The following is a 17,321-nucleotide window of genomic DNA, read 5'->3' as shown; positions in this document are numbered from 1 at the left end:
AAAGGTGGAGGGAACTAAAATGTTATAAATGAAATTTATGTGTTTGCAAAATGTAGTCATATTTTAGTCAGCCAAGGAATTTAGTTTAGACATACCCTGAGACCAGACAATACAAGAATATGTAGGCTGTGTATATATACAAATATTTCAATGAATATTCAACTAGAGTGCGATCATTGCAACAGGCGCTGTTGCAGAATTTTGATTTTATTTGGAGAAAGAAAATGAAATACCAAACTAAAGATTAACAACATCATGTAAAATTCATCAGCCGTGGCTAATTTAAAATTCCCCCAGTCCAGTGTCTTGTCAGTTTTTGGATTTCCTTCCAGTGAACTGCACCGTGTACAACGCATGCCATACATTTTTGTACAGCCTCAGCCTGGTATGGCCTGATTGACAGTATGAGAAAGAAGCAAGCTGAGCTGACCCAGCTGGAGTTGAGCAGCCCCAGCTCAATTTCGCTTGCCATTGTGAAAAGCATATACTGTGTCCTATCTGTTTTTCACTGGCTGCCATTTGAATGACTGGGAGTTTATCTACACCTTTTCAAAAGCTAGTCACCGTGAGCTGATATGCTTGCTGTACTGAAAATATGGTTGGCTCATCACCAAGAGGTGCCTCTCCTGCTGTGGTAAAAGTTACACCTGACAGAGTATAGAGTTGTCCCAGCAGGCAGTCTTCCTGTTAAAATTATAGAAATGTAATCACTTAGCATAACCGGTGGTCATCTCCTTGTCCAACTCTACTTAAGTCTTTGAGGTAAGCCTGAAGCTAGACTAGCTATTATCCAGGCTTGACACCAGTGTAAACGAACCTGAAGTGAATGTAACATTACCAGATGAGCACCTTCAACAGACAGGTGACAAATTAAAGAAAAAAACAACATTAAGTGTCTTAAGGTGTTTGGTCACCACAAGCCACCAGAACAGCTTCAATGCACCTTGGCATAGATTCTACAAGTCTCTGGAACTCTACTGGAGGGATGGAACACCATTCGTCCCAAGGATATTCCATCGTTTGGTGTTTTTATGATGGTGGTGGGTGGTATGGTGGTGCATGTATACATCTATGTATAAAAAGTGCAGTAAACTCTACATAGTGAAACCAAAATGTGTAAAAATATAGTTTAATAGCTGAGAATCTGCACTTTAACCACGTAAATTATTTTATTACAAATCTAAAATTGTAGAGTACAGTCAAATCAAGAAAAAAAAATGTTTTTACATCAATCCCTCTAAGCCTCATCATTCTTTCCATCTCTTGTCATCAGTTCATCTATTTGTGTCTGGTTTCTCAATCTCTATCTCTCATTCCATGAACCGCTGTCCAGAAGCTGTCTGTCTTTGATCAGTACAATTGAAGTCCACACTTCAATGTACCTTCCAAACCCCAGTGGGTCCTCTGATTGACTATGGTTTTCTTGTCCAGCTTTGAGGGGTTATTACCCTCCTGTCTTTCACAAGTCCCCTTGACAGCCTTCTGCAACAATCCTCCCAGAAAAAAATAGAATGTCCTTTCCAAATGTGGCCTAAGGGTAGAACTCTTAACCTCTCATTCCCTATTCCTGCAGTGTTGAATCCGGGAGCCCCCAGCTAGGGTTTTAATGAAGGGCACAACCATGGTTTGTGGAGGCTATTTGCAATTGTGTAATGGACATATTGAGCTGAGATACAGCGCTGCACAGTGCTTTTACAGATTTTCACAGTTGTATGCATTTAGCCAAACTGTGAAGCTAAGTATCTGCATACGCATTGGTATCTAACTGGAACTATACAGCCACATATATTCACGTGGCAGTTTTGCTGATTTGCTATCAAGAAGTGAATGGTCAGAGAGCATCCTCTATTTTACTAACCCTGATACAAAATTGTTGTTTTTCCAAAAAACACATAAAATTACTTTTATGAGCCATGGTCCAGCCTTTTAATGTAGGTGCCTTTTAATGAAAGAGTGAAAGTAATTTCTTTACTCTTAGTGAAACGAGTTGGAAGCGCTTGCCCGAGGTGAAATTTGAACAAGCGCCTCTAACTCACCCAAAGACTGAAAAGATAAATGTGCTATCAGTCAGCTAAAGGTGAAATTGCCCCTAGCTAAGGGCAATGTTATTATTTTGAACATGACTGTGCTTACTAGGGAACTATTTGAGCTACACCCACCACATTAGCATTTAATTTTAACCAAAATGTTCAACTAATTCCATAGCAGTGATGTTACCAGCCCACCTTTTGATTTATATGGGGATGTGACAGCAATGCCACTGCCATGAGCTTGGTTGGACTGCGGTGGCTGACTGGGATGAACATCTGCTGAGTGTGAGAGTGTAACCATTACGGGGAGATTTCAATCTCAGTGCACTCGGCCCTGCATCTCCAAGCATGGAGGTCAATCAGGTTTCACAGTCATGTTTTTCATTAGTCTGGGTAAATAGAGGAAGTGATGGGAGCAGGGACTCATGGGGAGAGCAATCAAAGACACAGGGACATAGAAAAACTCCCCCCCCACCCATGTTGTCCTCTTCATCTTCAGCCAAGAGCGCTTCCGAATCAAATCAAAGTGCACTGACCACCCTCCCCAGTTCTAAATCACTTTGAACCCAATTGAGTGTTTCAATAAAGGCATGTGGTGGGGGGTGGGGGGCAATAAAGGGGAGGGTGTGTAGTTGGGGGGGGGGGTTAAATTTCTGGGGTGCTAAGTTAATAATGGTGTGCAAGAGAAAACAACTTGCAACCAGGAGAAGAGGGAGATTGGTGGGAACACAAACAGCAACCCTTGCCTGAAATGCGGGATTTATTATCACAAGAGATTGACTTTACTGCCATGAGCAAAGCAAAGAAAATATGGAAATGGCAGCGCAGAGGAAACAGTGTTCCATAATTAAAGGAGTGAGGGAAACCAGGGGAACTTAATTTTGTTACACAAGGGGCTGACTTTATCTCATCAAAGGGCCAAACCCTGTTCTCCCTTTCCCACTGGGTCTCTACTATCTTTAGATGTTTCCAGATGCTGAAGTAGTGATGCATGCTAATAATATTGGGGAAAATTTCTCTTGAGGATTTGAAACATAATGGCCTCCCTCTAAAGGGGAGTTCTGGACATCACTGTTCTGGCTGTCTTTAGTGATTTGTTTGCATAGGAGAATGCTATAAATTCCTATTAAAAATCAACATATTAAGCAATCCTCACTGAGGAGGGTCAGAAACATTTCAGACATGCACTCTCTCAGCCCTCCTTCCCTCTGGGAGGCGCTACAGGAACCTCCGTTCTAGGACCAGCAGGTTCAGGAACAGCTTTTTCCCCTCAGCTGTCACCTTGCTGAACTCTGCACCACGGTGACAGACCCCCCCCCCCCCACCCCGGATACCCCCCCCGGACCCCCCAGCCCCCCTCCCCCACTCAACTTACTCCAATGACTGAACCTTGCTCTGCCGCACCTTGCTTATAATATATTTGACATATTTATATCTATCCACTGTCTATACTGTTTATTACTGTTTTTACTGTTTATACCACACTGTATTCATATTTATTCACTTTCATACTGTATATACCTTTGCTTTTCATTCCATATTCTATATTTATATTATACATATGTACATACACCTTACTGCACTTTACTGCTTCTTTTGCACTTCTGGTTAGATGCTAACTGCATTTCATTGTCTCAGTACGTGTACTCTGTGCAATGACAATAAAGTTGAATCTAATCTAATCTATCGATAGAAGAAAATATGCTTGAAAATAGTATGCAAGCTCGCATTCCCGACATATGTGGAACATTAGCGTGACACTGTTTGCATTCAGAAAGCCAGTGCTTGACAGAAGTATATGAGAACAGTATGTCCTGCCTGCCGTGACTATGTGATTGACAGAATGATCTTTGGAGCTGTGCATTCACAGAACCATCGGTAACATATGCAGTTTGAGAGATTTAGATTCACTGGGGAACTAATCATTTGTTGAGATAATGTACACTGCATTTTCAAAAGTATGTGGACACCTGAACATCACACCCATATGTAGTTGTTGAACATCTCATTCCAAAACCATGGGCATTAATATAGATTTGGACCCTGATTTGCTGCTATAACAGCCTCTGGGAAGGCTTTCCAGTAGATTTAGGAACAACAGAGCATTAGTGAGGTTGGGCACTGACATTGGGAATGAGTGGAAAATGGGTTAGGGAAATGTACTGCAAACTAATCAGTAACTCCAGTTCTTATCTGGCCACCCAAATCTAGATGAAAGCTGGCTATTCTTCAAAGCGTACTGGGCATGGGGTGGCTTTGAACGCTGAACTTCGGACAGTTAGCCGATGAAACTAAAAGTCTGAATAGCGTACCCCCAATGGAGTGTTAAATCTCCACTCAGAGTACCTTCAAAAATAATGAAGGAAAAAGAATAAAATAGCAAAATAACAAACTTGTGTCCCGATGGAAGGATTGTAGTCCAGCTGGGAACACACTAACTAACTGGAGCACTATACGGCGAGAAGAAAGCAAAACTAGAGATGAGGTCAAGAATGAGTGAATAGCCAACACAAAATCCAATCCCCAAATAAATTAGAGGGGCTAGGCGAAAATGGGAATTGAATACGAGAGCGAATGGTCAGAAACACAAAATCAGGGGGCAAACAAACTTGAAAGACTAAGGCAAGAATCGGAGTCGAAGGTAATGAGTCAGTGGTCATACACAAGGTTTAATCAGCAAACAAACCAGAAGGGCATGACGGGAATCAGAATTAAACAAAAATAGGGTCAAATATGCAAAGTGAAACGAAGCAAGCACAATACACAACACACCAAGCACGAGTTCGCAGAGCTAGTGTCCACTGGTAGAAGGCAAATGGTGGCTTATTCAAGCTGAGTAACCAGAGACAAAAACAGCCAATCAGATGACAAAACACACTCAACTGAGACAGATGTAAACAGACTTACGACAGGGGTCGTAACAAGACTGCCAGATAGTGAAGCATGATTCATCACTCCAGACAGCATGTTTCCACTGCTCCAGACTCCAATGGCGGTGCGCTTTACACCACTCCAGCTGACGATTGCCATTGTGCATGGTGATCTTTGGCTTGTGTACGGCTATGGAAACCCATTTCATGAAGCTCTTGACGAACAATTCTTGTGCTAATGTTGTTTCTAGACATAGTTTGGAACTCTGTATTGAGTGTTGCAACCATGGACAGAGGATTTTTGTGCACTACACACTTCAGCACTCAGCGGTCCCATTCTGTGAGCTTGCGTGGCCTACTGCTTTGTGGCTGAGCTATTGTTGCTCCTACACTGCATGTTTCTGCTTCACAATAACAGCACTTACAGTTGACTGGGGCAGCTCTAGCAGGGCAGAAATTTGATGAACTGACTTGGTGGAAATGTGGCATCCTATGACAGTGCCATGATGAAAGTCACTGAGCTCTTCAGTACGACCCATTCCGCTGCCAATGTTTGTCAAAGAAGATTGCGTGGCTGTATACTTGATTTTGTATGCTTGATGCACCTGTTAGCAATGGATGTGGCTGAAAAAGCCAAAACCACTAATTAGAAGGGGTGTCCATATACTTTTGGAAATGTAGTGTATATCTTCAAAGCAGGGGATCAAAAAGGTGGATGTGAGCAAAATTGAAATAAAAAACTTAGTGACTGTGAAAAGGAGATTCATGATAGTCGTGAGTCAAGGCTTCTGTAATGGATTAATTTGTGGACAGTTCTGAAAATGAGTGGACGTAATGCCAACACCATCTCTTTCTCTACTCGTATTTATTCTCCACCATCTAAGTCATCAGCTGTCCACCAAGATATATATTTTGCATTAATGTGCCCAAACTCATAAGTTTACCATGAAAGGCAGTCTAACAAGCCTGGTTCAAGCAGAAAAAGTGACAGAATACCTAAAGCAACACAGTCCAGATGGACTGTCCGCTGTTCAGCAATGCTGTAAAATTATTTGTTTTCATCCACCTTAGGTGCTTGTAATAAGTCAAGCCTTTTAATCCTGACTGTTTTACATCCTAAAGAAGAAAAATGCTTGCTGAATCATAGATATGTAAATGTATCATACTATTATTTATTTTTTAAATGCCATAGATCTCTTTGGAGTTGAAACAACCATAAAAATAATAGTACATTATACGTATTGCCATGATGAATCATAGTAATCAAACCCAACCAGTATTACTGCATAAATAAGCACAAGTAGAATATATCATGTCAGTTGGAATTTATTTCTAAAAGACACATTTCACTGTATTTCCATTCGCTATCTTTTCAAACTTGTAAGGAAGGCCTAAGGAACATTGAGTAAATCTGAAAATAATATTATGATTATTGATGTGCAAGGTTATTGCATTGGTTTGATTGCATAGAAGGAAATAAATTGACGAGTATACTCAGTTGTCCGCACTTAAATGTACTACTACTTATCACTGAGTTCTATTCCTGTAACATTCAAGTCTTAAGTCTTAATTTATCCCTTAAGTTTAAGGGATAAATATTTACAAAATGTATTTAATAAACAGAAAAGAGCCTCCAATGTGTCTTAAATATTTAAAAGAGAAATCCCAGGCTCAGGAAGTTGTGTCAATGTACAGCTTATTTATCATATTAAAATGGCAGCCTGACTGTTGTATTTTTCCTGCTGTTCTCAGTATTTCAAGTTACACTATCTTTCAGTTGCAGCTGTTGTATTGTCCTGATATGGCTCCAAGCAGGGTTTGGATTCCTAATATTTTGAGGAGACATGCCACACTAGAAGGAAAATAAGTAATCTGTTTTTTGTACATTTTTGGAAGAGAGGAGCAAATTAAACCACTGCTTGTTCCTGACGGCTTATGAAGATATCAGCAGATATTGGTTGGGAAGACAAGATGTGCTGTGAGACGATAACGTAGATGTCACCAGAATGACAAGAACAAACAAATGTATTTATTAACACAGTCCGTAGAAGGGACTAATGAAGACACTGCAGAAGCTGTTTTGCACTAAACTGAGTCATTATCAGTCAAGGTAGATACAAGGTTTGATACAGTGTAAAGAGAAACCATTGGCTGAAGACGTGAGGAGTAAAAGCTTGGATCCATTTCCACATGGCTGATGACTCATAACCTGTCCTTCCTAATACACATGTATTAAGTGGCCTGAGGCCTGGTGTTTATTTCACTGTTTTTCCCTGCCATTTGGAACTCAATTGACCATATATTATGCCAATTACCTAATGTAGAAAGAACATTGCTCTAATAGAAGAAAATTACAGTTATTCCCCTGAAATGAATTTCTCCTCATCTCTGTGTAATTTGAGCAAAGAACAGTGGTATTTCACAAAGAGAGCATAAAAAACAGGGTTGTGTGATCCAAAAAATAATCTTTCTCTGTGAGAGATGATGGAAAACTAATGCATTCCCACGCCATTAAAAAAATGTTTCTCCCTCTGAAAAAATAGAACACAAACAAAACTAACTAATTTTGAGGATAGAGTGATCCTTATATAGTAGTTCTATCCAAATTAGAGCTCTTCTATACTATTGAGTATACTTGTTGAGTACACTGGAAGAGAAAATTGTTAAGTAGGCAAAATATTCTGTAAATGTAGTGTATTCAAATTCCTGGATGATATGCATATTCTGGGTTTTCACTGAATACTTTCGGGATCATTTTTGAAGTAAACAAACATTTTGGTATAAATATGACGAGGAGCAGCCACATTATGAAAAGGAGGCTTTTCTGACGTTTCACTTCAATAAATACAACAACAACTTGCCAACTACAAGGACTGGATGTCTTACGACAATTCCACAGTTGGAAAATAGTATGGAGGATATTATTCACATACTGTCTGTCACGTAACAGTATACAGAAAACACAGTATGCTAGTACTCAGGATGAAGGACACAGGACACAGTAGATAGGGCTCTGATCCTGGGTTCCCAGTAGATACTGGGCTCTAACTGAAAGTCTGTAGATTCATAGACCTACCGGAAGGCTTCTGCTGCATTTTCAAAATAATAGATTGACAGACCATGCCTACAGGTCACATGTGATCGATGGTTAACTCATCCCTATCCAGAGCCACTCTTTGTTTACACCTCGATGAAGACCCAAGACCCTGCCAGGTTGAAATCCTGCCTTCAAAAGAACCTTAGTTGGAGTTACCTAGAGTCTACCTAAAATATTCTTTGCCAGCACTCTACCTCTCCTCCTAATGGAGTTTCCACTTGAAACAAGAAATAAAAAGCAGGTCAAAGTTCCCAGTCCCAGTTCTCACTTGGCTCCATTAATTTGTATCAGCTGTGGGATTTTACAACTAAATCTCAAGTCCCATACAAAGTGGTTTTTATGTTGTACCCATTGGTTTGTATTCAAATGCACTGTTAACAATGCCATGGTTTGTAGTCAGCAATTGAATTAAATTTTTTAATTTTACTATATCCTAGATCGGCGGTTCCCAACACTAGCCCTAGAGTTCCCTTATGGATGCTGATTTTGGCTCATATCTTAATTGCAATTCCTGAAGCATGAAGAGCGGTTTATTGTTTTTAATTAGAGACTTTTAGAGCTCTATTATCCAGAATCAGTGTCACAGGGGACATGGGTGCAGTCAATGGTGTGGTGCATGGGTGCACTGGGTGTGGCTACTGAATGCTGGTATTTTTGTTACTAGAGGCGAGGAGCGCAGAGCTCAAGGCACATAGCGCAGGTGGAAAATGGGCTGAATTATAATGAATATAATATCAGTGGGTGTGTTGCAGCTTAATTCCCTCATAGCCAATCAAATGACCTCTTCATTTACTTTAAGAGCAGGGCGCAAAGCGAAATACTGTCAATTTCTGTGGTCTAATACTGCCATCCGCACATTGATTTTGTATTGCTATAGCTAAAAATGTATACTGTCGCTCTAATAATGCATTTTTTTCACAAGGGAATGTTTAAAATTGTAAACTTAACTTGTGCCATGCATTTAATGAGTTCACATTTGCCTATGTAATACTGCGTGCAACTGCTGTCCATAATTTTTTCAAGTAAATGCAACGATTCATTTTTTCAGAGTGCGTGGAAGGATATTATAATGAAACAAAGTCCGCCATATAATCTGATAGCCGATACAGAAACAGATTACGAATGATTTCATTTTGCAACATAATGCATTGTTATTACTATATTCAAACATTTTGACTAATCAATCATTCAATCATGCCTTTAGACTAATTTATGTGTGAATTAATGAAATTCACAAATATGAGTTAATCCATTTACCAAAGTTGTTTTATTCATAAACACCAGAATATTGATAATCATAATGAGAACTGTGCAAATCATAGCCCAATCTACATCTTTTCATGTGATGAAACAAGCTTCACTTCAGTTTGTTCGTTACTTCAAACTAATAAATGATTTGCGAGTAAATATTTTATAATTAGCCTCCAATAGGTCTATAATAGGTCTACAATTCAAGGAATTTGAGTTTAGTAGCCTATTTTACTCCCAAAAAGGTCATGCTTTTCATAATATATGATGACAAATAGATCAAGTGGGGAAGTAGCTATTATATTGCCCACTGACACCGAAGCATTGATTAGATACAGTATGTAACATGTTTCCTAGTCTACGCATGCAGGGTATCAATACTGTACACACTGCATATACTCAGTGTTCACTGCAGAGCCATTTATAGAGGGCTCTTTACTTCAGCTGCTTCATGGAGGTCATCAGTCAGTCTTTTATTGCCGCTTCCTGCCAGGAATAATGTGAAGCCAATTCAAGCAAAATAGTAAGAAATGCACTGGGCACCACTCACTGAAAGTATAAATACCTGACAGTCACATGCTGCAGAGACTGCTGCCCTTCTCCCAATGGATACCTCCAACCGCTTTTTTAATCAGGAAGGACACAGCACGCATGGACCCACAAGGAGCATGGCTAATATCCAAAACTTTCCACTTTACTGTTTCCATTCTTCCTCTTCCCGCTCTCTGCCGGAGGCCGAATTCAGACGCGGTGGTGTGGATGCCATTCGTGAGCACTCACTCTCTCTGTGTGTTTCTAACAGCACGTCGTGGTGAAGGTGACCAAGACCTGCACTCTGTGATGTGTGCTAATGCAACAGAAAGCTCGGGCCCAGGATCAGACGCTGTGCTATTTGGGATACGGTGACCCTCAGGTGACTTCTAGAAAAGCAGACCAGCTGTAATAACCATTCTGGCTCTCATCTCTTTCCCAGCGCTCCCTGGGACACGCAGAGATGACCACAGTCAAGGGGTGGGGGTTGGGTGTGGGAGAACTGGGGGGGGGGGGGGGTGGTGATTGGTTGAGGCAGTACTTTCGATAAGAACATGCTCCTTTCCACACCTGTGGCGACACAGAAAATAAGTACAAAGTGCCGGAGACCTGGGTGTCCCGACAGCTTCTGCATCTTTTGGGGGGGAGGGACACTGTGATTGTTGCCCAGGGGAGGGGCCGACAAAGAAAATATCTGAATGATGGGATATCTCATCCACCTAATGTTCCTAGCCCAATGGTTTTTTAGAAACATCACTCTGATTAACACAGAGAGGCTATGCAGTGCCCCAGAAATGCTGTCTTTGCTTTTCACTTCTTAGTTTTGTTTTATTTTTTTCCAGTTCTTAGTTCTTAATGACCACAGCTCACACTGAGTCAGTGAATGTCCCAGGGTTTAAGAGTCTGCATACTTGCTCAATAAATAGTGTGAATAGGTACGACAGGGGGCAGATCCTTGTCAAGTGTATTGATGGTCTATTAGGCTGCAATGAAATGAAAACCATTCATTTGACCGCTCCAAACAAGTTCCCTTTTTTCGGTCAGCTACATCTCCCCTTGACAGAACACGCAAGGAGAGGTTAAATTCTATCAAATTGCAGGGCATCGATGTTAAGAATAAACTTCCTGTGCCATGGTCTCCTGCACAGCTGATTCATTTCTGTGCCTTGGAAACCTAGTGCCTCATTGCAGGTTTAGTGGAAAAGGTTCATTTTGGAGAGACTATCTTACAGTCATCCTGCTAGAAACCAAACCCTTACGGTGACTCTTAACCTCTCCTATAGTCCCCTATAGTGTGCAGCCACTTAAAAACTGGAGCCTGCTCTGTTAACATTACAAAGAGGGCACAAGGTACTATAATGAATGCATGAAGGGCAGAGGTTCCACTTCATATCACATCCCGCTGGAGCAGACTATCAAATGATACTGCATACTGAATGGATCTATTTACAGGCTTACGTGTAAAATTTGATAATGCCAGCTAATTGGACAATAGGACATCATCAGTGGTTGACCTAAAATGGTCTAATTTCTCTGTGGGAGAAGAGTTGAAACTCTTCAGAACTATGAACTAAGATTACCGCATTCCTGCCTATGGCCATATCGGTATTGAACCAGTCACATCTCATGAATGACCACTTTCAAGAATGTGGAGCTTTCAAGAATATTTCATAACTTTTTGTAAGTTTATTATTATTATTATTATTATTATTATTATTAGGTGCTCAACATGAAGCTGAGAATGTCCAATACCAACCCTTATTTGGAATGGCCAACTATTTGCAACCCCAGCTGCGTTCGTGCTGTAGTCTGTCGTCTTAGCTGTGGACTGCGACATTTCCCTCTAAGACGTGGTCTCCCAGTCTGCTTCTTTTCACACTGTTGACAGCTAAGCTCACACAGAGTGGAGTCGATGGAAGAATGTCTTATGCGGCATAGACATGCAGTACACGGGCGTCCAATCGACCAGTGGGGGTTCTTGGGAGAGATGAATCATTGACCCATAACTGACTGACCCTCCCATACCCTGAACAATGCAATCACAATTGTGTATCATGCTATGGAGACACCAGCTCCACAGTCAGCACTGGTATGGTCTGGATTCAATTCTAGACCTTGGGGCTCATCCACGCACCACAGTATGGTGGTTTACCCAAATGAGCCATCCAGAAGCTAGCTTTGGTAATATTTAAATGGATTTTTTCCCCGTCTAGTGTTTGCTACTGTATATGTTTGCTACATATAACATCGCAAGGAATTTATTACAGTACTAGATGCAGTGAAACACACCCCTTGTTTTGATTGGCTAGAAAAAGAAAGCCAGCCGAGCGATGGGAGTCATTTCACTTTACTGCAATTGCTTCGACTGCAATGACAGAACTTGAAAAGCCAGTCGAGAAACAAGAGGAGGTGTTCTGTGACATGCTTCTTTCCCCTTCTCGATTCCGTCTTCTCTGATCCTGAAAGCAACCTTCATCACGTTAAACTCAGCCTTGCGGAACATGCAATAATGACATGAACCTGCTCAGTTCCCATAAGCAAGCAGTTCAGTGGCCCGGAAATGCATTTTGCCCAGGTACTGTGTATAAGTGGGCGGTCACTCATGAGGAAGTCCCCAACCTCTCTGTTGCACTGATGACCTTTTTAGTTATTAGCCAGCTCAGAGCTGCTTTTTTTTCCCATGAGCCCAATGGCATCATGAGTGCAGACCTGAACATATGCAAGCTTGCTGAAGCCATGCACAGGATGTGACTAAATGCATGTAGCAGGCTGAATCCCACTCTGGTCTGTTCTAACTGATCATTAAGGGGGCAAGCACCAAAGATATGAGGCACCCTATTGAGTTTTCTTTGGTTTTATTGTTATTTTCGCAGTTCTGGTGAAAGTTCCTGGTTGGTTTTGTAGGTGAATCAAGATGTTACCAAAAACAGGTAAAATGACCGTTAGCCCAGGAAGAAGCAGATCAAAAGTTTGTACTAAAAACAGGAAGATTTATTATGCAGCCAGCTACGGGAACAACTCAGCAAGAAAGTTCAAAATAGTATTGGTGGGTGATTAGATTTATACAGTGGAATTCTATTGTTGAAAGGGATCACTGCCTCTGATTGGTGATAAGAGGCTGGGCTTTCCGATTAGACCATTCAAATTCAAACCCATCCTACCTATTCACACAGGTACCATTCACATTGAAATTGAAATACAACAGGGGGGCTCGCCCCCTTCCCCCCTGGCGCCCAGCGGAAACTTCCCAAACGCAGAATACACAAAACTGTCTGTTTCCCAACAGTTTTTATGAAACTTGGCACAGTGATAGAGGGTTGGTCCAAACAACGATTGACTGATTTTGGCCTCAGTTGGCCATGTGGTGGTGCCAATACAAAATTTGATCTGCCATAAATCCCGAACCCTAGACTCTTTGACCCTTTGATCTTAAATCAGTATAAACAAAGTGCTCCTTTGCTACACTTAAAAATGTGCCCACAATAAGCCAGTGAATTTGCATGTGGACATGGGCGACATAGCTCAGGAGGTAAGACCGATTGTCTGGCAGTCGGAGGGTTGCCGGTTCAAAACCCAGCCCTGGGCATGTCGAAGTGTCCTCGAGCAAGACACCTAACCCCTAACTGCTCTGGCGAATGAGAGGCATCAATTGTAAAGCGCTTTGGATAAAAGCGCTATATAAATGCAGTCCATTTACCATTTACATGGCTTTTTACCAAAAAGCCAATAAAACAGTTTGACAAAAAGCAATGAAACTTGGTGTGTGTATTGATAGGCCCTAAGGAATTGACCTGATTGAACCACAGGATAGTGTTATCGAGCTCAACAATTTAAAAAAAGAGGAAAAAATCACAGAACATCAGTTTTTATACAAACGTTTGAAGCATTGGTATGCTTGAGCTAAGGCCCAGCCAGTTACAGGCCAGCACTGGTAGGGTAGGAATTGGATGCCAGACCGTAAGGCCCATACAATACCATAACAGGATGAGCCACCCAGCTGCCCTGACAATATTCAAATTTACAGTGGGCACACATATAACATCAGTACATTTCAGAAAAGTCATCAAGCAAATTAACATAAAAACTTTATTAAACAACAGAGACTGGCATTACTGTGTCATTTGAATCTTATGCCCAAAAATGGAAACCTGCCTGATACAGAATGAAGGTAACAGTTAAAAAAAATATTTCTAAATAACACTACACTGCTTTTGAGAAAAAAGCATTGCAAAGATGTAGCTGGTTCTTCTACCGTTACATGTGTAGAAGTAAAGGCTTACAAAATTCAACTTTACAATACAAGGGAATAGCCTACACAACTTTTTCATGATGGTACAAAATACAGTTAAACAAACATATAGGACAGTTAAACACCATATTATTCATATAAGTAGTTAATTTACATATTTCTACAGTCCAGATCAGCTATTTTCTGTTCTTTTTCAGTTACTTTTCAGACTGTACAGGAGGGTATTTATCCTGTATCTGTTCTTTTATCAGTGATTTTTTCCCCCATTTAGTGTATGCCTATGTGTATTTAAGCATTTACACTTATTTCTTGTGGTAGGGACATTAAAAATATGTAATGAGATGTATTTATTATTACAATTTGTGAAAATCTGCTGAACAAATAGGCCCTGCACTCTTTGGCTCCCGTTCAGGTCAGAATACTTTGCAGTGCCAGTAAAGCAAAGACCTGAAAACATAATTAATTGTTACGGTATCTCGTGCAGAGAACTACAAAGCTTCCAAGGGTAGGCCACAGCATGGAGGTCGACATTAAAATCTGCAGGTAAAGCCAGAACAAATCTACCATTGGCCGGCAGTGTAGCACAGTGGGTAAGGAACTGGGCTTGTAACCGAAAAAAGTCATAGGTTCGATTCCTGGGTAGGACACTGCAGTTGTGCCCTTGAGCAAGGTACTTAACCTGCATTGCTTCAGTATACATCCAGCTGTATAAATGGATACAATGTAAAAATGCTATGTCAAAGTTGTGTAAGTCGCTCTGGATAAGAGCGTCTGCTAAATTCCTGTAATGTATATTTATGTCTCCCAGGAGAACTGCTCAACTTCTGACTTGAGGTGGTGTACAGCCTCCTGACTGTTAGCCTGCTCCTGTGGGCACTTACACGTAGGGCAGGCATGTCTGCAGGGTGGCCGTACCTGGGCCTGTTTGGCCAGCACCTCTACCAAAACGCCCACTTGATGAGTGAGCTGCTGAAAAGAGTCTGCTATTGGCTCCAGGGCTGCCACAATCCGGTCTCCACAGTCAGTAATGGCTGCATGCAAGCGCTGAAAGTCTCTGCCCTGACCGTCCAGCTCCTGGGGCTCATCGTGGGTTCTGGAAGATTCCGGGATTGGAGACACTGGAGGCTGGGGGGCTTGGGTCAGTCGGTCTACAGGTTCTTGCTCAGAGTCACTGACCTCCACGGATGCTGGTGTTGAGGCTGTCTCCTGAGGGCAGGCAGTAGGCGAAGACAAAAAGGGCACTTCTGAAAACTGCGTGGGGGCCGGAAGAGTAGGTGGGGCAGAGGCTGGGAAGAACAGACAAAGTTCTTGTCTGGGATATTGAAATAAAGGATCACTAAATCTTATAACATTCTAAGGAATGTACTGTACAGATTCTGATACAGGAAACTGTAACAGAGATTAGGTCAGAAACATATTAAGTAACAACACTGTCTTCCATATCACTACAACGCTAGGTTATGTAATGAGCATCAAATAACAATTACGGTATGAATCTTTTTAGCATCAATATTACACTTAATGCACATTTAACCAATAATAAATACACTACATTTGTCAATAGATACATCTCACAATATGTATAGAAAGTGTAACCTAATTATTTACAAAGCTTTAATTTTTTCTTTAAAATGCGTTAACAATTAGTTTAGATCCTAAAACAGAACCGATGCATTTCTGTCACATAAACGCCACAGCAGTCACTACCACAACACCATGCAGAAGCTTAACAAGCTAAAGTAGGTTTGTGACAGTTTCACGTGGAAAGCAGCGTCACAGCAAGGAATTCGCGGACATGTAGTAGGTCTAGTTGAATACTAGCGTTTCTGTGATTTAGCACTAGAGCTAACGTTATTGGTCTAGCCAGTACGACGAACCAACCGCTTACCTCTTTTTCGAAGTGTGTGCCTAAGTCGCGGATTATTCCTTGCTGTATACGCAATATTGAGCAATTTCTTTTTAATGTCATAAATGCTTCTCCTGGCCAAAGGGTTGACGGCATTAATGCGTGCTACGATTTCTTCCCAGTGCTTCAATTTACCCAGTTTCGACAGATCTGAGTTAACTCGACTTTCAAGAATTGCCCGGCGCTTTGAATATTCCTTCAACAGGATAGATTTTTCCTCTGCCGTCCAGTTAGGACCCCTTTTCTTTTTGTTCATTTTGTAGCCTACACACAGACAACACAGTTCTCTCTGAGGGAAGGAAGTAAGGGGCACATGGCCAGTGACGTCTTCATCACATGACAATTCTGCTGCTCCTTATTGGATGTGAATGTTCGTGAAGTACGAAGTTTTAACCTCCCAAAATGAAAAATGAAGCAACGATTGAATGAAAAAATGATGAATGAATGGATTAATACTTAGAAATAATCAAATGCACATACAATTATCCAGTTTAAGTAATTATTATTGAATTATTCAGATTACGCTTTATGTATATTTTAATTTGTTTACATTTTTAAAACAATATAACCTAAATGCCATTTTGGACAATGTAGCCTACAGCACTACCATTACACACACAATATCTGAAATAGGGGGTGGCACGGTGGTGCAGTGGATTGCACTGTCGCCTCACAGCAAGAAGGTCGTGGGCCTTTCTGTGTGGAGTTTGCACGTTCTCACTGTGTCCGCGTGGGCTTCCTCCGGGTACACCAGCTTCCTCCCTCAGTCCAAAGACATGAAGGCTAAGTGGAGACTCTAAACTAGCCATAGGTATGAGAGTGTGAACAAATGGTGTGTGTGCCCTGCGATAGATTGTCGGCCTGCCAGGGTGTGATCCTGCCTCTCGCCCAATGCACACTGGGATAGGCTCCAGCACCCGCGACCCTGCTCAGGATAAGCAGGTATATCTGAAATAAAATTATATTTGACAGTATTTATACACAGTAGCCTTTTTTCCTAATTATTTCAAAGATAGGATTCAAGCCTTCTCTAAAAATATTATTTAGCTGGTTACTCACAAATGCTCTATATGAATGAAACATTTAGCCTGTAGAGTCACACTATTGATAATTAATGTGAGCCATTATGGCAATTACTGTACTGTAATATATAAAAATGTCAAATGTGCTAATACTTGCACATTTTCCAACCTGCCATTATTTGTGCACGTGCCAGTGTATCTATTTTAACAGCCTGACAAACTCACTTACTCACCTAAGCAACTATACAGCACTTTGGAACATTCAGCCCTTCGCGTGTGCATAGCTCTCCTGTATGGAAAGCCGGAAGGGTGCCACACTTACTTATACATTAAGGATTAGAGACGTCTATCCACGCTTACAACTTACA

The 17,321-nt window shown here is 41.2% G+C and overlaps 1 protein-coding gene across 3 annotated transcripts; it reads right to left on the bottom strand.

Moving 5' to 3' along the window:
- Positions 1 to 13,848: 13,848 nt before the first annotated feature.
- LOC135255251 (uncharacterized) lies at positions 13,849 to 16,243 on the bottom strand. Of its 3 annotated transcripts, none has more exons than XR_010330132.1 (2): positions 15,914 to 16,243; positions 13,849 to 15,337 (listed from the first exon to the last, which is right to left on the bottom strand). XR_010330132.1 is itself a non-coding variant. In XM_064336153.1 (2 exons), exons 1-2 carry the CDS (start codon positions 16,185 to 16,187, stop codon positions 14,821 to 14,823), a joined length of 765 nt encoding a protein of 254 aa, XP_064192223.1. In that variant the 5' UTR covers positions 16,188 to 16,243; the 3' UTR covers positions 13,849 to 14,820. The 3 variants fall into 3 exon arrangements, 2 of the variants coding, with proteins under 2 accessions (XP_064192223.1, XP_064192224.1); XM_064336153.1 differs by having other exon boundaries at positions 13,849 to 15,311; XM_064336154.1 differs by having other exon boundaries at positions 13,849 to 15,231.
- Between the last annotated feature and the right edge of the window lie 1,078 nt (positions 16,244 to 17,321).

Source organism: Anguilla rostrata, chromosome 5 (assembly GCF_018555375.3).
Source record: "Anguilla rostrata isolate EN2019 chromosome 5, ASM1855537v3, whole genome shotgun sequence".
Lineage (NCBI taxonomy): Eukaryota > Metazoa > Chordata > Actinopteri > Anguilliformes > Anguillidae > Anguilla > Anguilla rostrata.
The sequence above is the reverse complement of the archived record's forward strand: the minus strand, read 5'-3'. Positions and strand labels throughout refer to the sequence as shown.